The sequence below is a fragment of the Bactrocera tryoni genome, chromosome 5, assembly GCF_016617805.1.
Source record: "Bactrocera tryoni isolate S06 chromosome 5, CSIRO_BtryS06_freeze2, whole genome shotgun sequence".
In the NCBI taxonomy this organism is placed as follows: Eukaryota; Metazoa; Arthropoda; class Insecta; order Diptera; family Tephritidae; genus Bactrocera; species Bactrocera tryoni.
The window spans coordinates 16,651,066-16,678,938 of NC_052503.1; the positions used below are offsets into that span (position 1 = coordinate 16,651,066).

The 27,873-nt window shown below is 34.4% G+C and overlaps 3 protein-coding genes across 3 annotated transcripts; 1 reads left to right on the forward strand and 2 right to left on the reverse strand.

The window, feature by feature from the left end:
- Positions 1–22,113: 22,113 nt before the first annotated feature.
- Positions 22,114–25,899, reverse strand: LOC120777545 (E3 ubiquitin-protein ligase MARCHF6). Its single transcript, XM_040108934.1, has 3 exons — positions 24,022–25,899; positions 23,769–23,963; positions 22,114–23,703 (listed from the first exon to the last, which is right to left on the reverse strand). Exons 1-3 carry the CDS (start codon positions 25,603–25,605, stop codon positions 22,276–22,278), a joined length of 3,207 nt encoding a protein of 1,068 aa, XP_039964868.1. The 5' UTR covers positions 25,606–25,899; the 3' UTR covers positions 22,114–22,275.
- Positions 25,900–26,418: 519 nt separating this feature from the next.
- On the forward strand, positions 26,419–27,170 carry LOC120776960 (thioredoxin, mitochondrial). Its single transcript, XM_040108050.1, has 2 exons — positions 26,419–26,725; positions 26,792–27,170. Exons 1-2 carry the CDS (start codon positions 26,544–26,546, stop codon positions 27,036–27,038), a joined length of 429 nt encoding a protein of 142 aa, XP_039963984.1. The 5' UTR covers positions 26,419–26,543; the 3' UTR covers positions 27,039–27,170.
- LOC120776959 (39S ribosomal protein L23, mitochondrial) lies at positions 27,165–27,830 on the reverse strand. The gene is made up of 2 exons (XM_040108049.1): positions 27,452–27,830; positions 27,165–27,385 (listed from the first exon to the last, which is right to left on the reverse strand). The coding sequence occupies exons 1-2, from the start codon at positions 27,743–27,745 to the stop codon at positions 27,227–27,229; spliced, it is 453 nt and encodes a 150-aa protein (XP_039963983.1). The 5' UTR covers positions 27,746–27,830; the 3' UTR covers positions 27,165–27,226.
- Between the last annotated feature and the right edge of the window lie 43 nt (positions 27,831–27,873).

Consider the following 27,873-nt stretch of genomic DNA (forward strand, 5'->3'; position numbering starts at 1 on the left):
AAAAGGTACAATATACATACATACATTGAGCTAAAAGATTAGGTTATATCTAGGACTTTCAAAAATTAAGTTTTTTCTTGGTTTAAGCTACTTTTTGTATCTTAAACTATCACTAAAGAGAGAATAGTGAAAAAAATTTATTGCAAATTTTTTCGTTTAAAAACTGAAACTTTTTTAAATTCGACAATTTTTTGAAAAAAATTATGTAAAACTAAATAATATACATATATTTTACTAGGAAATCTTTTTCAAATTAATATCTCATTTTTGAGTTGGTTTCTCAGAGCACAAGTACCTAAACTCACTGTTGTCAGTAGAGACCCTCTTATAAACGGGGAATTCGTAGATTGTTTGTCATGAAGTTGGAGGCTTCCAGGATTGAATGACGGAGAATCTATAAAGCATATATATATGTACGTAATCAGCGTGACGAACTAGCCATGTCGGTGTAGCCATGTTCATCGGCCTGTCCGCCTGCCGTCTGTGTATACGCGAACTAGTCCCTCAGTTTTTGAGATATCCAACTGAAATGTAACACACGTCCGTTTCTCCTCAAGAAGCTGCTCATATATCGGAATCACCGAAATCGTATCACTATAACATATAGCTGTCATACAAACTGACCGATCTATATTAAGTCCTTGTATGGAAAACTTTTTTATTTTACAAAATATCTCCACGAAATTTGTTATAGATAACTATCCAAAACTTTTCTAATTTTTTTGAAACAAAATGCTGAAATCGGTTGACTATAACATATAGCTGTCATACAAACTGACCGACAAAAATTAAGTCGTTGTATGGAAAACTTTTTGATTTGACGAGATAACTTTACGAAATTTGGCACAACTTATTTTTGAAAGCAAGGCTACTACCTCCAAGAAAATCTTTCAAATCGGACCACTTTTGCATATAGTTTTCATACAAACTGACTCACCAAAATGAAGAAACAATTTTTTTTACACTTTTGTGCTAAAAGAAATGCATTTGTGAAGGTTATCAGAGCTTCGGTGCAGCTAAACTTAAATGTTTTGATGTTTTTATATTTTTTTTTTATAAAGTTAAATCAAGCCTGAAGCGAAATTCTATTGCTACTTCATTATCCTCATAAAAATAAATACCAAAGTTCGACTTTTAAGGCACTTTAGAGTGGCCAACTACACAATGATCATACTTGGATTGTTCTACTTAATTTCTTAATAGCCTGTTTGGAATATCTCAAGGTTTTTATAATAATTATTCATAATCAATCAGACTTTGGTATAATATGAACTAAATTGTGGTCACTTTCTAAGAAGTTTTCATTAACAAAATAAAAACAAAAATTACATTATATATTTACTTACACATCTACATACCTACATTTACCAAAAAAATCGTTTAAAAACAATTACCAAAGTCCATTTATGAATACGTAACCCAAAATCGAAAATTCAGCTTTAATGCAGTCAATAGTGCCATGGCGTATACGTAACATGCAAATGCAAAACTTTACACAATTAAGCATTTATACCAACATATGCCATATTTTATGTAAAATTATATACACCCCCACTGATTTACCCACAAAATACACATTCATAATTTTGACAGTGGCACAACCAACTGATTTCTAGGGAGAGTTCACAAATTTCGAACTCAGTGGCGGAAGTAAATATTTGGAATTCAGACGTCATGCTGACACTGTAACCGCACTTTCAAAGCACATACATGCACATATGTACATAGTCATATGTGTGTTTATAGTTAACAGTATTAACATGCAAAATACGTATGTATATAAGCAAAATCAATTACGCTCCAAACCGCATTGCTGCCACAGTTGCGTTTGGCATAATAAACAAAGTTGGTGTTAAAATAAATAAACAAACGGAGTATTTAGTAACTTATACTTATTTACATACATGTACATATACATATATGCATATGTAGTATATTGAAATACACTTTGAAAATTGTTTGTAGAGGGTCATATACGTATGCATGCGCTTTATGTTCTCATATATGTTGCATGGTTGTATTTTGTGAAAGAGACGATTTGATGGGATTTATTATGGAGTATTGGACATTTCGAGAGAAATGTCATTTTGGCAGAATTTAATTACTTTGATGAATCAAATTTGAATAAATAGACCTAAATTGTGTATATTGGAAAAATTAAAAAAATTGTATTAATAAAATTGAGAAAGAAATTGAAGTTGATTTCAAAAACTGTTTTTTAGGAGAGAAAGAGAGATTAAGGTTTTGTAGAAGCAATTGAACTTAATTATTGCAACATTAAATTTCTGAAATCTATCTACTATCAGCTTGAGTGCTTTCATCCATTCAGACGACATGATTTAGCCAGCGTAGCCACTGTCTCTTAACTCCTACCGTCGACTCATCAGATGTTGTCATCCTCCATGCCACTGCACCATATAGCAGGACGGGAATATTGAGTGACTCATCGAGTTTTGCTTATTTTCGTCGAGAGAGGTCTACTCAGTCCGAAGTAGCACCTGTTAGCAAGAGTTATTCTGCGTTGGATTTCGTGGCTGACGTTGTTGATGCTGTTAATCCAGGTTCGAAGATAGACGAAATTATCGCCGCAGTAAATAGCTCGGCCGGCAATACATCGCTTCCTGCCGCTTTGTTGTTCTTCAGACGGGTAATTGCTATTCGAACTTCTTCATGGTCGGGCAATGTAACGTAAAATTATTTGTAAGGAATCTCTTGTCCTAATTAGGTACTCCCTCCACTTTGGAACTCTACTGTAATCGAATTTCGAAAAGCCTTAACGGTCAAGGGTAAGTTTCACTAAACTTGAAAAATGTGTGGTTAAAGCAATAAAAGTAACAAAATAATGAAACAAACTCCATAAGCTATGTTGACAAGCTGAAAAACGCCAAAAGCAAGCTTTCAAGCGCGAAAAGCAGAAGTCGCAACAATAAAAACGGCGCTGCAGTTAGCACAACTCAAGCTTCAAATTGCGTAAAAGAATTTCTTCGCGACCAATTGTCTTGGGAGTTTTAAGAATGACAAAAAACTAACGCAAAAGAAAAGCTTCGGCAGCCATTTTGGCGCATTTTACGCTCCAAGTTTAGCAGAACGTCTTCATCTTCGTCAACATTTGCGCTTTTGCCGTTAGAATTTTTATTTGATTTGTTTATTTTTGCGAAATATTGCACTGTTCCGCGCAAACTTTTGCAGCTCGTCATCGACGAATGCGCACTCCAAGCAGCTTTGTGTCAAGTCGAACTGTCACAGTAGCAAAACTTATGCAACTCTTGCCGCTGCGACGGAGATTAGTTGAGGCCAGTACATTTGTCGGTTTTGCAGTTGACACTGTGGCTAACTTTATTGAAAAGCAACATTCTTGGCGACATTTCAACGCAATTTTCTTTTATTTCCTTTTGCATTCGCACGCTTGCCACTTCCGACACAGCAGTTAATTGATTGCAGCGAAAGAGAAAAAAGAAAATTGAAAATTTGAATGTACCATATATGTACGTATATATATATATTTTTTTTTAAGTATGGCAACGATTTAAATATTTTGCACTATTGAAAAATTTTGGACAATTTTTTCACTTGTTATTCATAAATTTTTTTTAAGCTAGCTGGCAACCCTTTTTACTTAATGTCTTAAAGTATAAAATGTTTTTTGTTGTGGACATTCAGTTCTTTTCGTTAATACATTCAATTTGAAATAAATTTAAGAAAAAATTCCTCTATTCACAAAATATTTTTTAAAATAGTATGGCAACTCTTTAAGAATATTTTCATAAATAGCTTGTCTTTAATATTTTTTACTGCTATAAATATTTATTATTAAACGAGAAAATTCGTTCTAATTTTTTTTCTATATGGCAACCTTACCAAAACAAAAATTATTTGCAATTCATTAAACAAAATTTGATTTGTTAACTGAAATTTACAAAAAAAATTATTTTAAATTTTGTAAACCTTTTTTTTGTAGTTAATTAAATGTACGTAAAATATACAAATATTAATTTTTGCAAATTTTTTTTTATTTAAACATATGGTAACCTTACTAAAGAACTTTTACCAGGTGTTTATTACAGTTTTTTTTATTTGGTTATTTGAATATACTTGATAAAAATATTAGATTTAATTTTTTATTTTACATGAACAGATGGCAACCTTACTAAAAACTTGTTTACTTGCAATTTTTTTACAATTATTGTATTTGGTTACTGAAATATAGTGTATGTAAACATAAACATTTAATTTTTTATTTAAACAGATTACTAACCTGTACGTTAGAGATAAAAATATTTAATTTTATTTTTATTTTTTATTTAAAAAGATGGTAAGCTTACTAAAAGTTTTGAATCTAAATTTTTTTTAACTATTTTAATTGTTTAATTAAAGTTTTGAGAAAGCTAAAAATATTAAATTTAATTTTTATATTTTATATGAACAGATGGCAACCTTACCAATTTTTTTTTTTACTTGCATTTTTTTAACTATTGTATTTATGTACATATGTAAAAGATAAGAATATTAATTTTCATTTGCATGTTTTATTTAAACAGATGGCAACCTTATTAATTTCTTTTTTTGCAATTTGTTAAAAAAAAAATATTTTATTTTGTCGCTTAAATGTACTTAATTTTTAAAAATATTATATTTTATTATTTTTTTTTAATAGATGGCCTTGCTAAACAATTTAAACTCGAAATTTGTTTTAAATTATTTTATTTGTTTATTTAAATGTTTTTAGAGCTAAAACTATTAAATATCATTTTTCTAATTGATATGAATAGATGGCAACCTTGCCAATTTTTTTTACTTGCATTTTTTAATTATTTTATTTGGTTGCTTAAATATTTGTAAAAGATGAAAATATTATTTTCACTTTAAATTTTTATTTAAATTCATGGCAACCTCACAAAAAAAATGTACTTACAACTTATTAAAAATTATTTTTGGTTACCTGAATGTACGTGTGAAAGAATATAAAATGTAAATTTTTTCTATTTTATTTACACAGATGGTAGCCTTATTAAAAAAAATTAAAAATTAATTGGGCTACTTAAAATAACCTAAGATGTAAAAAGAATAAATTTTATATTTTATTTACAGGTGGTAACGCATTTTTTAAATTTTATAAAATTTTTAATTTATTTCATTTCTTCCACTAATTTTTAATTTCTCTTAAACGATTTTCCTTTAGAAATTGATTACCTAATTACCGTTATTTGCTTTCCTTCAAATTACGTAATTGAAAAATCATTTTTCGTTTTATCCAAAAGCATGCCGAAAATAAAAGAGCAGAAATTTCTTCGCACCGAAACCCCAGGAATTACATGGTATACTATACACATAAGTAAGTATGGAAGTATGTTGTATAAAGGGAAGTGAAAGAATGAAATAAAGGTTCAGCGCACAATAAAAACAACTACAAAAAGTAAATAAAAATACAACAATGGCAGAAGATTTAACGGGCACAAATAAGCAAATAAAAGTAATAATACAAAAGAGCACGAAATCAGGGACTGAAAATGAGTAAAACAAAATAACAAAAACAATTTTCGGCGCCAAAAAAATAACAAATAATGGCAGAAATCACCGTTTTAGTATAATAAACGGTTCATTGTCTTAATTTTTCATACTTGTACCCTTTTTTATGACGGCCCTACTTATGTAATTTCTCTTTGCGAAATTCTTTTCGGTGACATTTGCTGAAAAATTAAAAAAAAAAACAAATAATTTTCGCTAATTCAATTTTATCTTAAGTGCTTTTTAAGCGCTACTAAGTGATATGGGTGCATTTCGGGGATTAAAGGCTTGCTTGTAATAAAGAAACCACGAGGAAAGAAAGAAAAGGAAGAAAAAGAAGCAAGCAAACAAGAAAAGACTGAAAAAACGTTGTAACGGTAACCCGCGAACATGAGAAGGCGAGTAAAAATTTAAATTAAATTTAAACAATTTCACTTCAATTATAGAAATTTACTTTCAATTAAAATTGCACAAAATAACTGTATGTTAATTTATTCAAATGCTTCGTAAGCGTTTAAGTCCCTTTTCTAAAATTCAAATAAATTTCAGCGCAGTCGTAGCGTATTAGAAAGTTGCGCACAAATAGCTTGTTGCAGCTGTTGCTTCATTTCATTATGTTAATTTATAAGCCATACGGACCTATGCACACAAGCCGTAAAAGTAAAGGGTTTCAACACTCAAACCCCGTGAATTGCCAACTAAATTTAATTTACTAACAGCTTATGTATGAATTTCCCTTTCTGTTTGTGTGTTCTTATTTTGTTTTTGCTACGCGCCAAGTCATTCAGCGCAGCTGCGCCCACCAAAGTTGTCAATTTTCAAGTGATTTGGCCGCAGACAAACAGGGCACTCAAACGCCCACACAAACACACATTCCTATATATACATGCACATAATTATGTGCTATATACTATGCAAGAAGCGACACATTAGAGATGAGCACGTGACTATGCGATTTAGTGTCAAATATGGCCGATGAGTTTAGAAGGATCCCGAAAACAGCGAAATACGATTGGTGGAAACGAAAGTATGGTAATAGAATACCGAATTTAAAGAACTTCGAAAAATATTTTTAAGCCCAAAAATACTTCAAAATCCCGAAAATATTTTCGAATCCCGAAATTATTTTAAAGTCCCGAAAATTAATTTTATAGATAATAAATAAAGATATCACATAAAAATATAATTGAATGAAATTTTAGAATCCCGAAACTATATTTATATCCCGAAGTTGTTTCAAAATCCCGAAATTAAAAAAAAAACCGAAAAAGTTGTATAACACCGGAAAAATATTTAGAATCTCGTGATTTCATAATCCCGAACTTTGAACGAATCCCGAATTTCTATAAGCCTAAAATGAATATCTTCGTTTAAAATCTACCCTGCTCGAAACATGCTTAATTTTTAATTCCGTTAATATGTAAAAACTGGAAAATATTTCAGAATACCGGTAATTAATTTGTAGAATTCCAACTTTCTACAAATTATACGGTAAACTTAAATAAAATATTAAAATTCCGTTATTACATCGACATATTTGGTTAAAATGGAAAAATAAGCAAATAATTAGAGATAAAAATGTTTAATCCCGAAAACATTTCGAAATCCCGAATATTTTTAGCAATCCCGAAATATTATTTTAAGGAAACCCGAATTCCTACAAGCTCAAATCTACACATCTAAATGATAGCATACATAAAATAAATTTTTTATCGCAATAATCCCGAAATTACATCAAAGTCCCGAAATCTGGCTTAAGGAACTAAAATTCCATACAAATCACATTAGAGCCAAAATTTAACACATTTAGCCTCGGAACTCCTTAGGTTCACGTAAAGCTGGTATTAAATTCTCAAAAATTTTAAAAATATAGTACAAAAGCATGTACATAGAACTAATTATATACCGAAAAAAGATGAATACCGAACGTTATCATAGAAATATTTAGTTAATATTAACATTTAAATTGAGATTTAAATTAAAATTAAATCCGAAAAAAATTCTAATCCCGAAAAAATTTTAATCCCGAAAAATTTTCAGTCCCGAAATCGTATGAAAATGAAACTACAAAAAATTAAAGTGTTTAAACATTAATTAAGACTACTAGAAGGCGTGACTAACACTGAAACTTTCGGGATTAGACATGCTATTTCTCTCCAGAAAGATTTACATACAAAATTTCAACTTTTAAACACACCATATAACCAAAATCGAACAAACCACTCTACATGCCATCTCTAAGCAATGGAAATAAACCACTCCATATCCACTCCAACATCACTTATACGCCACGTACACTCACTTCAGCCAACGACCAATAAAAAAAAATCAAAATGTGCTGTGTAACAGTGGTCGGCTGTGATTGAATTTACACCAGCACATAATTTTAAAGTCATAAAATTTGCTAGGCGCCATAAACCCGCACAGGTCCGCCCACACGCACACACATTTATACAACCAACGGAATTGCACACAAGTGAATCTACAAAATATCGATGGAGATGAATGAATGGGGAATTACGGATTTGCCAAATATGATTGATTGCAGATAAATAATGAAATATATATAAAGGTGGCTTAAGATGATGCTTCAAGGTTGCTTGGAGATGGAATTCGTTTTGTGATCATGTTTTTGTTGTAGTTATATTCATTTCATTTTGAAATTGAGAAGATATCAAGTGAGTAAGCGCATAAACCGAGAGCTGAAAGATATGGTAACTACGTGCTTAAGTGTGTGCATGAGTTTATGCCAATGAGCGTGTTGGCGAACGAAAATTGAAGAGGATTTTGGAATAGCTTTGTGTGTGAAACTATGCGTAAATCGCATTGCAGCGCGTTAATGGAAGAGTTTAACAAATTTTTCAATATTTTTACCACTCAGGGTATAAGGAGAAGTGATTTGAAATAAGCTTGTGGAACTTATTTATGTATATATTTTTACACAGTATATTAGAGTTTCTACTAAGAGCCTCTTCAATTATATTTGCTACCGTTTTCTCTTACCACGGTCTCTCAGTCTATTTATACGCGATCTAGATCCTCAGCTTTCGAGTTATCGATCTGCAATTTCGTACACTTTCTTTTCTCTTCAAAAAGCTGCTTATTTTTTGAAATCGACAATATCGGGCCACTATAGCGTATAGTTGCCATATTAACTGAACGATCAAATTCAGGTCCAAGTAAGGAAAACATGTTTATTTCGCAAGATTTTTTCTCAAAACTTGGCACAGATTATTTTTCAACACGATACTAGAATTTTTTAACTATACTGTTGGGATCGGTTCACCATAGCGTATAGCTGTCATACAAACTGAACGATCAGCATCAAGTTCTTGTATTGAAAACCTTTTTATTTTACAAGATATATTCACGAGATTTGGGATAGATTATTATCTGAAGTGTTGCTATAATTTCCGAAGAAATCGTTCACATCGGACTACTATAGCGTATAGCTGTCATACACACTGAACGCTTAAACTCAAGTCTTTGTATGGAAAACTTTTTTAGTTGGCAAGATTTCTTGCCGAAATTTTGCATAAATTATGCAACAATCTCCAAAAGTTTCGTTCAGATCGGACTACTATAGCATATAGCTGTCATACAAACTGACCTATTAAAATCGAGACAAAAATCTTTGCATGCATTTTCACGCTATAAGAAATGTATGTTTGATGCTTTTTTTCTTGTTTTTGTTGTAATATGCAATGTTAAAACAAATTTTAAACAAATTTAATTAATAATACTAAAATTTATAATGGTATTTTTTCATTAAAAAATAAGCACTTTCCCAATATTAGAACCCACTTTAAATTTTATATTTTTTACCTTGATTTGATTAAGTAGCAATAAATTTAACAACGCTGCTTCTGCTTCCACCCCTTCAACTTGTTTACATTTCATCTAATTATATGTATGCGCGTGTATACATGAACTCTCTCTCTCTCTCTCGCTTCTAACCTTATTCGCTGGCGATGAAGCTGTTGAACTTCAACTGCATTTGTTTTCGACGAAGGAAATTGAATTTTTTGCTAAAGAGCTACGTGACAATTTTGCTAATGCTGGCAGCATGCAAACGCATGCACACAGATATGTATATACAAATATATACGTATACATATCTACATACTGTATAAATTAGCCCATCAACACGCTGTTGAATAAAATAGCCATTTGCATAGAGAAATAATTATAAAAGCGAGGAGAAAATTAAATCTGTAAAATGAATTTAATTTTCATTAAAATATTGAATATAGAAAGAAATATGCTACTACACGCTATTGTAGTTGTGTATGCTTAATTTTCTCTTTCTTTTTTAATTATTTTTTTATACATCTTAATATTACCTCATCGGGTCTTTTAGTTTCTCCTATTCATTCAAGTTGGTAAAGTTTTTCAGCTTTTATAGCACACTCTAGCAAACTTTGCGCATAATCTGTATTTAGATTTTATTATCAAAGAGTTTAGCGTGCGCAAATACATATCTACATACATATATGCCAGCGACATATACGCCGCCTGTTGTCAATTTAAAAATATTTAAAAGTAGAAAATAAGCTGAAGTGTATTGCCGGCATCGATCGCTGAGCTAGACAGACGGCCAACCGTTTGCTTAATTTGAAAATAATATAATACTGTCTAAGCTCTTTAGGTCGGTTTACAGCAGATTATTTGAATTTCATGTGTTGCTTGGCCTTCTGTGTAATTTGAGGTAACTCATACGCCATGGCGCACCTTGTAACATTAAATTTTGCAGAGAAGAAAATAAAATGTGTGTTGCTAAGTAAGAAAAATGGTAAAGATATTTTTGGTAAAATTATTATCAGGAAATTTTAATAATGCTGATGTAATAATCTGAACACACAAACATACATAATAATTTGGTAGAAACAATTTTTAATCGAAAATAGTTATTTATTTGAATTTAAAATATATTTAATGAAAATGTAACATAAGGTTTATAAAAACAAAAAAACGTTAAATTTGGTTGTATTGAAGCTTATTATAGCTCCCTCACAAATACAAAAACTCATACAAGAAATAAATTTTCATCAGTCAGTTTGTATGGCAGCTATAAGCTATAGTATTCCGATCTCAGAAAAAAATTTCAGATGTTATAGCCTTACCTACAGCAGTGCCCTGTGCCAAATTTTGCCCAGATATATTGTCAAATAAAAAAGTTTTTCATACAAGTACTTTTTATTTTGATATGTCAGTTTATATGACAGCTATATGTTGTAGTGATCTGATCTAAAAAAATGTGTTTAGAATTTATAGCATTGGCTTAGAAAATAATCGATGCTGAATTTCGTGAAGATAGCTTGTCAAATGAAAAAATTTTCACCACAAAAACTACATTTTGATCGTTCAGTTTGTAGGGCAGCTATATGCTATAGTGGTTCGATCTGAACTATTCGTGCAGAGATTGTAGCCTTGTTTTGGACAATGATTTGTGCCAAATTTGGTTAAGATAACTTGTCAAATTAATATTTTTTCAATACAAAAACTAAATTTTTACCGTTCAGTTTGTAGGGCAGCTATATGCTATATTAGTTCGATCTGAACTATTCGTTCGGAGATTGGAGCTTTGTCTTGGACAATGATTTGTGCCAAATTTGGTGACGATATGTTGTCAAATAAGTAAACCTAATACTCATACCCTGTTCAAGGCATAAAATCATATTTTAAGTTGTATTATAAAAAAATTACATTTTAATGTTTTAATAGTTGAAAAAGGCTAAAAAATATAAAGATATTAAGATAGTATATCCATACTAGTTTAGCAAAGAGCTCTTAAAGAGAACGTGTAAGTGCTTGAAATAGTCTAATTACCAAGCGTCTTTCCAAGTTTAATTTATATATTCCAATTCAGCTTTTCTTCAGCTGCCAATTCATTTAGTTGATTACATACACACTTACAAATACACACAAATAAGATCAGCAATTTCGCAGGCTAGATTTCAATCATCATTTTTGTAATTGCATGGCAGTTGGTATGACAGATCTTTATGCGTTAGAATGACTCGTCAAAACGCATGTCTCCGAGTCCACAACAAAGAAACGCGTGATGACCAAAATAATTTTTAGGATTGAGACACGAAAATGACAAAAGTCCACGAAACCCATAGCACCCAATAGTAAAAAACGTCTTTACGAAATAATCAAACACACACACACACATGTGTCTCTGAGTAGTTGTGTGCGAACTAGATAAATATCATAAAGTGCCAACAAATGACAATAATGAATAGGCAGCAAATTGCATTGCTCTTGAAAAACGCTGAAGTGGAGATTGTCAACAATCAATGGGGCACATACAATGGGGCAACAGTCGGGTATCAACTAAATGGCAAATGAATTGTCAATTTGATAGCTGTCAACGTTGTCTGCGTATAGAAATACATAGCTATATATGTAGTATATACAAAGTAGGTGCATATACTATATGTACATACATATATGCCAGAGATGTAAGCACCCTGTAGCACATGAATATATTGAAGGTAGCTGTAGGTTGTATGACAAAACGTTCTGAGTATGTATAACATTAGACTTCTCAAACTTTACGATAAAGTGCTAGTTGAGCTCCTTAAAGTATATCACTTGAGAAATCGTTAAAGCGTTTTGAGCTCACCTCAAATTTGTTAAAGCCCCAGCCACTTCGCTAGGCTCTCCAAAGGCGTGTCTAACAATGGATTTCAAACTCTGTCTGGCCAATGTATCTGAGCAGGTCGTATGCAAATTTCAAACCGTTTGGTTCAGCCATTTTCAAGAACCGACTCTAAAACCATCGTTTCGACAAAATGCTTTTAAGTTTTAGGAGCTTAAGTTAAAAAGTTCTTAGAAATACACTCATATCTCTGAAACTGCGATTCATATTGAAATTTTTAAAGTAATGCCATTATAGACTAGACCCCGAAGACTCAAATTTTTTGCTGTAACAGAAACGATCTAGATTTTTATGGCACCTAGTACTAGTTACAAAAGAGACTAGTTAAAAACTAGTACCATTAAAATCAGACACTTAACAAATAAATAAATTTTTCATAGCGAAAACGCTTTTTCGGAAATGATTGTGATTTTTCACCAAAAAATCTTATTCGTTACAAAAGTAATTAGTTAGAAACTAGTACTATTATAACTAGTCGTATTAACAAACAAATAAATTTTTAATGGTGGAAATGCTTTTTCGGAAATGAATATGAATTTTCGCCAAAACAACTTACTAGTGACAAAAGAGACTAGTTAGAAACTAGTACTATTAAAATAAGTCTTATTAACAAACATATCAATTTTTCATAGCGGCAATGCTTTTTCGGAAACGATCATAATTTTTCACCAAAACAACTTACTAGTTACAAAAGGGACTAGTTAGAAACTAGTATTTTAAATTTTTTTTTTATGTCAAAAGTACAAAAAAATTATTATTTCTACCACATGCATTTCTCACAGGGTCTTTACACCCACGCATAAATTCGCGCGCTCAACTAACAAAACCACGCGCACACACCAGTACACACTTCTGGCATATGTCAATAACCATCGCAGGCGCCTAACAATAGGCAGCAAACTGGGCTGGTGACCACTTACGCTAGACGATATTAGTATAAGTTAGCGCAAAGCAATTAATTAACGTTAAAAAATTGCCAAAGCCCACAAATTAGAAAAGTTTGTCCAAGCAGCTGAATGCAATTGCTTTTTTTGTCCCTTCGACAACGCGAGCATGAATTGCGAAATGTAAAATACGCGCTTTTGAGCTTTTTTTGTTGGTATTTTTCATTCTAATTTTTCACAGCTTAAAAATGGAAATATGTGTATGTGGTCAGGGGTTTAAACGGTTGGTCGAAAATAAATTGTTTATTTGCTGTAAACACACTTTCCTTTGCCACTGTACAATAACAGTATTATGAAAGTGATGACACAATTGACTCTTGAGACGAGTGATTTCGTTTCTTAAATGCGACATTATGTCAAATGAGCATGTATATATGTGTGTGTGTGTGTCGGGGAGCCCTAAATCTCATTTTGAAATGTCATCGCCTAAGTAAACGATTTGAGAATGACAATAAAGGCGCAGACGATTGCAATATTTATAATTGATAGTGCAGAAAATTTGTTTAAGGATCGTAGAAAAATAAACGGTCATTTCTCAGAGTGAGTAATGTGTTTTGTGTTTATATAAAATAGTTGAAGATGGATGATAAAAGGTCTGCTTAGGCTTACCGTCTGTTATTTCAAGTAAAGGATAAAGAAATCAAATGTTGAGGAGCAATTTAAAAGGCTGAAAGTAATAAAAAATACTCATTTTACTTAATAAATTTTACAAAAAAAGTGCATTTACAAAATTTAATGTACCTTAATAATCGGCGATTTCAATAGTGACTTCAGGATGAGAATATCCTCTCATGTGAATGGAGTATAGGTTTAGAAGCGGAGAAGAATACAATCTATACCGAAAGGTCCAAAACGGACTGCGGAGTAGGAATGGCGGTGTACTCCAAGAATCATGATGTCTCTTTCTCCTTCCGTCTAGCAAACTCAGCGGAGTACTGGGTATAAAAAAAGGCCTGTGGAATTCTACTGAGCAAAGGTGGAAACAGTAAAAAACTTCCATATAGGTATACAGATAGCCAGGCTAGCTTTGTTGTCAAGAAATTAATTCCAGAGTGGTCAAAAATTAAGTAAGTCATAAGTTTAGCAGGACAACTCTATTGGTCTAATCCCGAGTTCTCAGTCATAGAAAACTCTCTAACAATATTTTTCCCCAGCTGCAAACTCAAAGGGCGCAAAGGAAACGGTTTTATATTTTTTCTATTGAGTGTCCAGCTCTCTATTATAATCCCGAAACTCTTTGAATTCATCACTTATCTGAACGTCCATCTACAAAAAAACATAAAAGAGATTCACTCTTCAGTGAATGAAACGATGTAGCAATACCTTTAAGTCTTACGAGTATCAAACGCGTCCAACACTAACTAAGTCCAAAAGGGCTGCACCTTTTCTAGCTACCATAAAAATCGGCGATCTATATTTTGAATAATTTTGGAGTGTCTTTGCTCCCGTAGCTGAGCTCCAGATGTACCTTCGACAAAAGGTTTCAGGCGGAACCACTTTTTGAAAATCGTGCAAAATTTATTACCAAAATTATGTTTGGGCTCGCGTCCTGGGTCCAATATTCGGTCGATATAATCGCCCAGCAGAGTCGGTAATGCAAGCAATCAAGCATCGGTTACGCACTACGTTTGCTCAAGTGGATAATGCGCATTCTCAGAAACAATATTGTAGCTGTGAAGCGGAGCTATTAAAGACGGGTCGAATGAGATCATCCGTCATTACGCACCACAATTCGTGGGCCTCTCATCCACTTTTTATAATATTTTTCGGACGGATCTTGGTTTGCGGGCTTACAAAATGCAGCCCGTCTAAGTTGAACGGCCATGAAGCTCGTCGCACATTCGCCATCCCGATTTTCAACGAAAAATTTTGTTTAGCGACTAGGCTCACTTCTGATGGAATTGGTTAATGAATACAATTGTCACATTTGGAGTGATGATAATCCCAAAACCATTGTTGATACGTTGTTACAACCTCAAAAGGTCACTGTTTGGTGTGCGCTATGAGCAAATCGTATCATTGGTCCATATTTTTTCATAAAGAAGCAGTCAATGGGGGAACGCTTAGAGCCGTGACTAATGACTTTTTCGTGCCTAAATGGAAGGATGTTGATGCGGACCACCTTTGGCTCCAACAAGACGGCGCTACATGTCAAACAGCCAACGAAACAATACTTTTTTCAATAGCCTTTTTGACTTCTTTAAAAGTACCAAGAAGATCCGACGTTTTCAAGCCAAATTTTGTTCAGCGATGAGACCTATTTCAGGGTCAATTGGTATGTATACAAATAAAATTGCCGCATTTGGGACGAAGAACAAACTGAAGAGATTCAAAAGCTGCCCTTTCATCCAGAAAAACAACGGTTTGGTGTGGTTTGTGGGCCGGTGGAATAATCGGGCCATATTTTCTCAGAGAAATGATGCGGTTGAGAACGTAACCGATGAGAACGTAACCGTCAATGGCGACCGTTATAGCACCATGACAAGCGACTGTTTGATGCCTGAAATTGAAGCTCGTGATCTCGGGGTCATTTGGTTTCAACAAGACGACACCACTTCCCACACACCGCATCAATCTATGGATTTATTGGGAGAACACTTCGGTGGGCAGATAATTTCACCTATTAGGCCGGTCGATTGGCCACTGAAATCGTTCGATATCACACTGTTAAACCGTTTCCGGTGGGGATATGAAAACTCTAAAGTCTGTGCTGACAATCTCACTTCGGCTCAGGCCTTAGAGCAAAACATCACACGTGGCTTTCGCCGGTTACTAGTCGAAATGTTCGAACCAGCCATCGAAAATTTACCTCAACGGATGAATCATCTGAGAATTAGCCGTGGCCAGTATTTGAAAGAAATAATCTTAAAAAAATAAATAGCAAAAAGAACGTTCTTTCGAATGATAATGAACATTCAACAATAAATTTGAAGTTCCTGTGTTTTTTCTTTAAAAAAAAGTAGGGAACCTCGAAATGGATCGCCATTTATCATATGCGTTTCATTTGTTTTTGAAAACCACATGTAAATATGTTTAAAATTCATATGTAGACATAACCTCTCAATGGGGGCTAGAGTCAATTATTTTCATAAATCTTCGCCAATTGCTTTTTCCTGCTTTTTAGTTGTGTTTACTTCCACAATATCCACAATATTTTTCATAACAGCAATCACAGCGATCCACAAAAAATTGTTCAATTAATTCAAATGTTTTTTCCCACAGTTGATGGAAGTGTAATTAACGTTATAAAATTCATAAAAAAAAATTACAAAAAATAAAAAAAAATCCCACACCCTTACTACATACCCTAATGCTAAACAAACATTAAGCCAATGCAACTCCCGCTCCCCTTGGCAGCCACCAAGCATGTATGTTGGTAACAGTATTTCCGAACTTTTCATAACGGAAATTGGGGTGAAAAATGCCTATAACGTTAATTATGTTACGCTCAATTAGCGGCTCAATAACGTTACGCGTCGGGGCTTAAAAGCGTGCGACAAGCGCAAAGCAAAGTTGGTTTAACTGGGAATCCGTATGATGGCAATTTCACTGCCAACTTTTCTGTTGTTTTTGTACGCTAATTTACTTTTCATTTAATTTTTGGTTTTTGTTTTTAATGTTTCTACCCCTTTTCCTTCAGCTCTAATGGATATAGCCTCAAAATGCATTTTCAATGAAGGCACTTGAACTGTGACCTTAAAAAGTTGAGGTTATATTAGCGAAGTTACAGTTGTTACTTTCTGAGGTTAAGTACACTCACGAATAAGGAGTTAGATACTGAAATTGAAATGATTGGTTTTTTGATTGATGCGGCACATTGCTGCTTACATCCCTTATAGAACATCAAAAGTGAATAGAAATGATTTCAAATATTTGTAGATCGATCTACTTGAGACTGAGTGGGTGTTTTCGAAGTTGAAACTCCTTCTCTAAAACTTGATGAATGATGATATAAAAAATCGAAGCTTAGACAGTTTGGCGGACTGTGGTCTAGTGCTAGTTCTGAAGGTTATATAGGAAACGCCTCTTTGTACTCGGTCCAAATCTCTTAAGGCACAAGGATCTTCAATTCTAGTTACATTGAGAGTGAACTGTATACTTAAATAAGGAGCACAGACAATATAGGATTCCAATTATAATTCTAAGTAATTGTTGAGATATGTACATTCTGCTTTTAACAGAGTATTCTCCGAATGTGCGAAACCAATTAGAAACGCCTAAAAATGAAAAGGTCGTGTAACGTTAGCTAAGCCAAGAAGCTGAATGTCTGAAATATCAAACAACAATATTTTCTTGGTCACTTAGAAACACCATAGAACCTGAATACATTAAAACTGAGTCCACAGTACACATCACTACCGAAACTTGTCATCAAAGAGCTTGTCTCTCTATCAACTGCCAAATAATGTGGGATTTCCAAGAACTACAAAATTCACATTGAATCACAAATCCAATCCATTGAACTTTCCTCAAAATTCACTTCTCACTCAGTTTATTTCGCATTTCTACGGCGATCTCGACATCCGTCAATCCGAAAGCGCTCTCCATGCAATGCAATGTTCCCTCAAATATATTTGACAGATCACGTGGGATTTCAGACATGGTGTCAAAGAGAAAGATATTGGACATTAAACCAACCACACGAATGCGTACAGTGCGTACAGAAGAGAATATTGCGTCTGTTTTTGAGAGTGTGGCTGAAGACCGTGAAATGTCGATTCGTCGCCGTTCGCAGCAATTGGGTTTGTGTTATTCGACCACATGGAAGATTTTACGCAAAGATCTTGGTGTAAAACCGTACTTTTTGTTGCCAAATATGGAAGAACTGAACTTGGTTGACATGTATATTTGCAGGAACGTGCTATGACAGTTGAATGGAATTGAACGGATTATTTGATTGATAAGTTGTTTGAGTGGCAGATTAGTGATGGCTTACGATGGTTGGTTGAGTTGCTTATTCGACCGGTTCGATAATTGTATATAAATAGTTCCAAAGGTAAGTATGGAAAAAAAGCTTTTGAGAAGCATACATATCCTGAAGTGACCAATGGTATTAGAACTCATTTAATCATTCCCTAAATCTTAAACGAAAAGAAATCGCATCTATCCGCTGAGTCCAATTTTCGATGACTCTTTCGAGCATTTCGACTGGAGGCTTGAATCGAAGAGGGATTGTCCGCATAAACTTTAGACTTTACATATTCCTACAGGAAAAATCCTAACTGTGTGATCTTCATGGCCAATGTCACCGAAGTGTTCTCTCAATAAATTTATTGATTGATGCGATGGGTGGGAAGTTTCGCAGTCTTGTTGAAACAAAAAGTCGCCGAGATCACGAGCTTCAATTTCAGACATCAAAAAGTCGGTTATCATGTCGTGATAACGATCGCCATTGACGATGAGGTTCTCACCGGCACCATTTTTGAAAAAATATGGACCGAAGATTGCACCCGCCCACAAACTAAACCAAATCGTTGCTTTTTTTTAGCTGAAATGAGAACTCTTGAATCCCTTCAGGTTACTCTTCGTCCCAAATGCGACAATTTTGCTTGTTTACATACCAATTGAGCCAAAAATAAGCCTCATTGTTGAACAAAACTTGGCTCGAAAACATCGTATTTTTTGGAGCTTTTCAACAGCCTTAGAACGAAGCGATGTCGCTTTGGAAGGTCGAACGGCTTCAGTTCTTGCACAAGCTGTATTTTGTATGCTTTCAATTTAAGATCTCGACGTAAAATGCCCTAAATCGTCCCATACGTCAGTTCGAGTTGTTGCGAACGGTTCAGAATCGACTCTGCACGGTCTTCGTGTATACTCTCAGTTACGGCTGCTAAAGTTTTTTCACTGCGTGCTGGACGTGGTCTATTTCGGTCGAATATTATCCATTAATGAATGCTGGGTCTCAAGTTAGGTGATGGTGTTGCGAATAGGACGCTCATTAGGCCGATTATGCAGAACATAAATTGAGCGAAGTTCGCGAAACACATTCTTTAGAGAACGTGAAATTGTGTAATAAAGTTAAACGAATTGTAAACGTTGTTCAGGCGTAAGTCCTTCCATGTTGAAATGCTTGACACGACTAACGCGTGATGTGACAGAAAAAGCTATTGAAAAAAGTACATCTATTTGGATCACCAGTTAACACTTCACTCGACCCGCGATCCGAACCAGCTGTTCACAACGTCTTCGGGGGCTACAGGGCTACAGTGGTTGGGTATTTTCTGTTTGAAAACGCAGATATGCGACATTTTACCCGATTTAGCTGGACAAACCTCACCGTTCGAAACCGACATCGGTCACTATTTGAGCCGTAATTATGTACTTCTGGATTATCAGTAATATAGAGTAGTGGAGTTAAATGGAAATACTCCAGAATCATTTTTTTTTTGGTACTTTCGAGGCAGTTTCTACTATTAGATCGAATCAGATTTGTTTGCAAAGCCACATGTGTTCCATGTATCCGGCATAGGCGTGGCTCCGTAGAATTCCCTGAAAAAAAGTTTATTACTACAATATAATCAAATTAGATGAGAAAAATCGCTAGGTAACACAGTGAAAAAGCGAAATTTTGCTCGATAGTTCCTCAGTGGAAATGGAAAAATCGAAGAATTAAAAAAAAAAATTTCAAAAAACTACAAAAATTGTAGTTTTTTAGGGTTATTTTTTAATGGGATTTTTTTTGGAGAAATTATTTATTTCGACTCGTTCACTAATTTTTCCATACCTTCCGTAACCCGTCAAACCCGATCACTTTGAACTTAGTTCCTTGGGTACTCATTATAACAAATAAAACAATAAATTTTACATTTTTTTGTGTCTTTTATTTAGTCGCAGTTTTGTTCGTAACCTTAGCTTATACAATATACATTCATATACTCGTATTTTTATTTAATAGCAATCAACACAGAATTTAAAATATTTAAATTTTCAGTTAATTCCAAAAGAGATTTGGATTTGCCGCGAATTCAAATACAATTTTTGTATATGTACGACATGTATATGTTGTATATGTACATATTGTATACATATGTATGTATATGTTTAAGGGTACATAAGTATTATGTATGTATGTATGTGTATTTATGACTTACTGAAACTACTTTTCATTTCTAATTTTTTATTCATTAAAAATTCTGTGTTGAGAATTTTGAAATTGTATCGATTACAAAACATTTGCAAAACATACAGGAAATATAGTATTATAGTATGGGTGAATTTTTCAAAATGAATGATATAACAGAAACAAATTCATGAAAATAATTGAATTTTCTTTAATTTTTACTTATGAGATTATTTAATAGATTTTTTAAGCAAGCTTATGCAGAAAACCAGCTTCAAATATACTATACAAAATAATTTACATACTAAATAATTATTCAAAAAAATTTTTATTTATCGAAAAACATTGAAAGAATGTTAAAAAATTGAAAAAAGTTAAAAAAAATAGTAAAAACATGATGAGTAATACAAAACATACACAATATTAGATCGGAAAAATTTTAAAAAATAATAAAATATTTAATTTAATAAAAAAATTAATAAAAAGTAAATCTAATAAAAAAATTCGATAAAAGAATTTAATACAAACAATTAAATAATTAAGAAAAATTAAATATAATTCTTCAAACAATTTTTTTCTCGAAAAACATTGAAAGAATGTTAAAAGATTGAAAAATTAAGAAAAATATTGAAAAAATATTAATAAAAAAACATAAAGAAACTAAAAAGAGCAATAAAAAAATTAATGAAAAAATAGTTAGTAAAAAAAATTATAAAAAAAATAAAAAAAATATAAATAAAATATTAATAAAAATAATTAATTAAAAAAATTAATAATTTAAAAAAATTAATTAATTTAAATAAATTAATTAATTAAAAAAATTAATTAATTAAAAAATTAAAATAAATAATTATACAAAATTGAAAAAAATTAAGCAAATTGAAAAAATTTAAAAAAAAATTGGATTTAAAAGAATATTAAAAAATTTTAATTACAAAAAGATTTTAAAATTTGATTCAACTAAAAAATATCTGCAAATTAAAAAATAAAATTTAAAAAACATTTAAAAAATTATATGAAAAATATAAAAATTAAATAGAAATTTAAAATTTGAAAGTCAGAGAAAATTCAAAAGTTGTTAAAATTCTAAAACAAAATGTGGAAAAATTAAATAGCTTTTAAATAATTTTAATTAAAAAAAATGTTAGAAGTTAAAGAAACTAACTAAAAAAAATTTTTTAGAAAACATTGAAAATATAAAATTTTATAAAAAAGAATTTAAGTAGAAAACATTAGAAAATTTAAATTTAAAAAATTTTATTAACAAAAATTTAATTTTTAAAAAAATTAAAAGGAATTAAAATAATTAAAAAAAAAAACTAAAAAAAAATTAATTAACAAGAAATTTTTAAAATATTAATAAAAAATTGCAATAATTTGAAAAATATTTTGAGAATATTCAAATCAAAAATTTGGAATTCATAAAGGCAATATTTCATATACATACATACATATGTATGTATGTATGTATGTATGTATGTATTTTTTTTGTATTTTTTAATATTTTTTTTTTTCTGCTTCATTTATTTTATAATGACTCGTATGCTAATCTGTTGACCCCATTAAATCTAAGACACCCAAAATCGCGCTTAACGCAGACCAAATCGTTGAGCGCACGAAATACTCGCATATACACCTACAAATCACAACGCTTTCTTGCTTCGTACGCAAATTAATTTACAAACTCTCATGGCAACCATTTCCAAATAGAAATTAGAGACTGCGATTTGAGACACGACAACGCATTCTACTGCTTTGTTCGGATTAATTTCGAAAATTTTCAGCTTAAAATTATAAATTGTGCCGCCGAAAGAAATATGATTCGCTTTGTTTCTTTACTAAAAAAACAAATCGAGAGAAATTGAGGTTAAACGTCAATGTTTACTGCTCACACAAATCACTTGTTTTTGACGCCCAAATGAATAACTGCATCCGTCTCTTAATACAATGCGATTTATTGTTAATTTGTTTGCTGTGCTTACATAATTTTGCTGCCGTTCTAATTTCATATCGGAAATGGTATACACGAATGCATAAGTAACGGTAGGTAGGTATTATTTTCAGAACTTCATTTCATATGCTGTAATTTAGTGTTGGCATTATAATAAATCATCACGCACCAAATCCTCCACCAGCGCGGCCTCTCTTCGCCGCATTTCCAACTCCTCGCGCTCCAATATGCTCGCCGCATTGATGGCCGCCTCCTCGGGCTCATCCTTGGCCGCTTGCGCGCCATCCGTTGAGGAGGAGGCTGCTGCAGCCGCCTCTGCCGCTTCGGCCTCTTGCTTGCGCTTGCGATGCTCATAGTTGACCAGCCGTTGACCCACCAAATATTTGTCCACTTTAATGGCGACATATAGCTTTTTGAATTGTTTGATTTCGAAGTAAATGTAGGCAATCACCACGACAATTATGAAGAATACCGGATAGACTACGCGCGATATTTCCAAGCGTGACACCGAATTTTTGAAGAATAACGGCAAAATGGAGTGCGCAATCACATAGGGTATGGCCAGGGCCAAACCGAAACACGTGATAACGGGTGTGGCCAATTCGCGTATCAAAAACTTCAAATCAATGTCACGCAAGCCATCGCGGTACGCACGTTCGAGTGCGCGTTTCAAGTGCCAGTCGGGACCCATGAGTGTCAAAGCAATCGCAATTTTGGTATAGAGCACACCGAGTGCCCAGTCCTGCCACAAAAAGTGTATGGGTGTTTGGTAGAAGGGCACACGCAACGGTATCACCACCACCAACTCGAGTAGTAGTCCAAACAGCAGTGGTATTACGCCTAGCATTAGTACGAATATGAGTACGGGCAGGGCGTACGAGGCGCCAACACGTAGCCAATGTTTGATTTTATCAACAACCGCGGCGCGTCCTTGCGGCAGCAAGTTCACTGCAATGGCAACACCACGTGATATTATCCAACAGAGATAGGTGCCCAATGCGGCAGTGTACAGTTCGTGTGGACGTGGTGATACCTCAGGTGCTTGGGCTACTACTTGATTTGTGAAATGGCCACCAACGGACCATAGCGCCATCACCTGGCGACCAATCCAAACCGGTACCGTTAGTGTTATGACCGAAGCGATTACCAAAGAAACGCACATGAAAAACAGCAAACCGCACAAGCGCAATGGAAATAGTGAGGGACGATCGTATGGTTGAAAACCGACCGGCACATCGCGTTGCATTATCGCCTGATGCACTGCACCGAGGTTACGTTCGCGTGGCAGCGGTACAGCGGGTGGTGGACGTGCGGCTGCAGCATCTGCTTGGTCTGCGTTGGCATTCGGCTGTGGTGCTGCTTCGTTATTGGCAGCAGCTTCGGGCGCTGCTTCAGCGGCTGGTGCAGCGGCGGCGCCATTTGCAGCATTATTGGTGGCATCGCCGTTGGGCTGTTCAGTGCCGAGCAAATAGCTGCGTATGCCGAGCACCCAGGATACACAAACACACCAAATGCGCAGCAAACCCTTTAGCCAGATGCGGGTGTGGGATTGTTCGAAGAAGCCAGGCAGAATTATCTGGAAGATATGGAGGAAATTAATTTAAACATAACCCTAAAGAGAGTATAATTATAGGTACCCACCTGTAGCAGCAGCAGTTGCAAGCTGAGCTCATTAACTTCCGAATCGCCGGAAAGGGTGTAGGGCAAAAATGACGGCCAAATTGTCTTGAGCATGCGTATTGGTAGCCAAAGCATCAAGAGAACGGCAGAACCAAAAATCATAGCGGAAGCAATAAGACGGCGTACATGGCGTAGAATTGGCAGATGGATCATTTCCTATAATAAATAATTACTTTAAATATATTGCCTGCTCCGCATGAGTGATCGAACTTACCTGTATTGGACTGAAATCCGGATCGTTTAGGTTACGCAAAAACCAGAGCACACCGGGGCGCAGTACTTCCCGCAAGAGCGAAATGAAAGCGGCGAAGTAGTAAACATACACCATGCCAAACATCCAATGCACAAAAAGTGACGTACCCGGAGCAGCTTTAAAGCTCACCTTGCGGTCCTTAATGCTGGCATCAAACAGCGGTAATGAGCATATATCCAACCACCAGCCGCAAACAAGTGGCAGTACACCGATTTCAACAACGGCTAACAACGACACTTTCACAACTATATAGCACAAACCGATCAGCCAGCGCACGCGACGCATACGAAAGACGCGCGCAAAGAAGTGCAACACAACCAAAGTTAAACCAATGAAGCAGTAGCCGAATAGCGTAGTGATGAGGCCGTGAAAATGTAGCAGCGGTTTATCCGGTTGCAGCAGATCCAAAGAGCTTAGTATGAAATTACCAATACAATAAGGGCAAAAAGCGAATGTAACGATGAATAAAGTATTGAGAGAGATTATCCAAAAAACGTGCTCAAGAAAGATTAGCGAACCATCCAGACCAAGTAAACGCTCCCAAGTCAATTCTTCAGCGGCGCGATCCCATTCCATAGGATTCCAGTTTGGTTCATCGTTGTCGTTATCATTTTCTGCGGCAGCACCACCAGCTGCAGCAGCACCACCACCTTGCGCCACACCAGCATCGTCAGCTGCCGCATTAACATTATTATTGTTGTTGTTGCCAGCACCCGGTATATGCTGTTGCCTGGGTCCAAATTCAAGCGGTATTTCACCTTCCTCTTCTGCGGGATTCACAGCTGCTGGCGCGGCATTATTCATTGGCATGTCAATCGGTGCTTCCTCATTGTCACTTTCATCGTCGGCGTTGACGGGTTCCTCAATATCAGCGACTTCGTCAGCAACACGTGCAGCTGCAGCTTCAACACCTGCGCCATCTCTAACATCTTCAACAGCAGCCGCAGCTCTTGGCACTTCGGGCTGAGCTTGTTCTTCACCATCATTAACCGCAGCAGGCGCATCGTCGCGTTCTAACCAATCTGGGCCCCCACCATGCAGTATTTGCTCACGCAACCAAACTAAACCGATGAATGACAGCAGCGTACAAGTCACAACGAAACAACCGCGGAATGCATCAGAGGCCAAATTGTTTGTTGAGAAAACGTCGAACGGCATCGATAGTATCATGTCAAATGATGAAGCACGAAACAAATAACGGTATGTGCGGTATGCAGACAATGGCACTATACCGAACCAAGCCAAACCGACTAAAGAATAATGGAACCATGATTTGGCTGCCTTGGCAACAGCTGTTAATAAGCCACCAGCCACATCACGTAAGGGCAACACACGCGGCATGTCAGGCGAGTAGATCGGCTGAAAGCTAAAGCGGTGACCACATAATTCACAATACTCTTTATGTGAATAACGCATCCATTGCATTAAACAGTCCTGGTGTATGTACTTAATACTGCCCGTACAAATACATGGATAGAATAATGGACGGTCCGATTGTGCCTCACAACGACACACACGGCAAATATCCTGCGAATTATCATCCATGTCTAATGCGCTTCTGCGATCGAATCAAAATGTTGATGTCTATTCCATTACAGCACACGTCAATCCCTTTGTTTTGCTCGTATTTGCGCTACTTTGACAATTCTACTTCGTTTGACCTTTCCTGCTTACAAAATCGCCAAATTTAATACCACTAATAAACTGTTGCGAACTAAACCAGTTTTCGTTATATTAATGCTCTCTTTTTTGCTAACTAAATGTTTTATTTCGTGGATTTTTTCAATTACTAAATAGTTTAACTTTTTTTGCGTGTGAAAATAATCCAGCAGCTGCAATTTTCAGTATGACCAACCTAAGAGAAAATCCAAATTTCTGACAGCTTAGTATTGCCAGATAGCTAAAATCACTTTTATTTATAAAAGACCGTATATCGAGTATTTTTACATGAATTAATCTCACGATGACTGAGATTGAATTAGTTTTATACATTAACTAATAATATAAAGATTGTAAACAAAACCAGAAAAAGTTTTAAACGAGTATATACAATTATTAAAACATGTAACTTCGAGACCAGGACAACGTAAATCGATCGGGCCGGGCAAATATCGAAAACTTTTAATTTTATTGCGACAATAAATATTCCTCTAAAAAATTTGTGATAAAAATCTGTTGGTTCCGTTTACATAAAACCGTTTGTCGAGGTAACAGAAGGATGCTTACTCGAATTTAATAATTAATTATTTTATTTTCATGAAAAAACGAGTTAAATTCGACACGAATGTAACCGGTATCTTCTATTTTGACATTACATTTAAGTATTGGCAACTCTGTTAGAGTTAAAAAAAACACTTGATAAAAATTTTTCGTGTGATTTCGACATTCGTTGAAAATTCGTCGTAATATTTTTTCCGGCAACATTTAGCTAAAGCATTTAGTTTCAAAATTTTAATTGTGATATAAACGTAAACGTTATAAAAATGTTCCTTAACAAATTGAACAATGTCGGTCGCCAATTGGCCAACCCAGCGCTCCGTGCACAGGCTCGTTCTATATGCACAACATTAGCAAATCGAGAGATCTTCCAGGTGCAGAGCGCCGAGGATTTCGACGAAAAAGTCAAAAAAAGTGATAAGCCGGTAATTGTGGATTTTTTCGCAACGTAAGTTATATTAAATGTTATATAATTTTTTCGCTCATTTATTTGTGTCTTTATATTCTAAATCAGATGGTGCAATCCATGTAAAATGCTAACACCCCGCATTGAAACTGTGGTCGGTGAAAAAGCCGGTGCCATAAAATTGGCCAAAGTAGACATTGATGAGCACAGCGAATTGGCGCTCGATTACGACGTTGGTGCTGTACCAGTTCTACTAGTAATGAAGGAAGGCAAAGTGGTGAATCGTATGGTCGGTTTGCAGGATACAGATAAGATTCGCGCATGGATTGATAAAGCTGTTGAGGGTGCCAAATAAGTTTAGAGATATTCAATTTGCATTATAATCTAACAATAACAAAAACAAAATTTTTGAAAATATTTAATGCTTTAACTTTGTTCAACAAATATAATTAAGATTTGTTCATGGAATAAAAAAAACTACTTAATATTTGATGAAATGTAATGTTTTATTTGGACTATAATTGATATATGATACTTATATAATTAAATGGAGTACCAGCCCGGTGTTCCTGGCCGTTTCTTATTGCGATCAAGGAAACGTTTGAAGCCTTGTTTTGAGTCATCCATTGATTTTTCTTCCGCTTTCTTTTGTTCTTCTTTCTTCTCAAATAAATCGGGAAAAGTGAATTCTTCAGTACGTGGCTACAAGGAAGAATTATTTATTACATACACATATCTTAAGCTGCATCATATAAATATCATGCTCACCAATGTTACATAAGCAATCTTAACATCATCTTCTTTGGTCACATAGCCATGAGTTTGATCTCGTTTGGTTCTACCCATTTCAATACGCGTACGCACATCCACCACTGGCAGTTTGTAAATCTTTTCCAAGTAATTCTTTACATCATATTTGGACATCTGCATCGAAACGGAGAATGTCGCAACATTCTTTGGTTGCTCTTCCGCCGGCCGAATCAGCTTCATCCAGAAATTCGGCAGAAATATACGCAACTGGGGATTGCCCCGTTGATAAACTGGATACCAGCGCGTCGACATCGCAGAAATTTACTTCACGGTTTTACAACTAAAAAAAAATCAACTCCTTTTTCAACGCGGTGCTATTTAGCAACATGAACAGCTGTGCGGTTGTCAAAATAAAAGGCATGTGAAAATATAAAACGAAC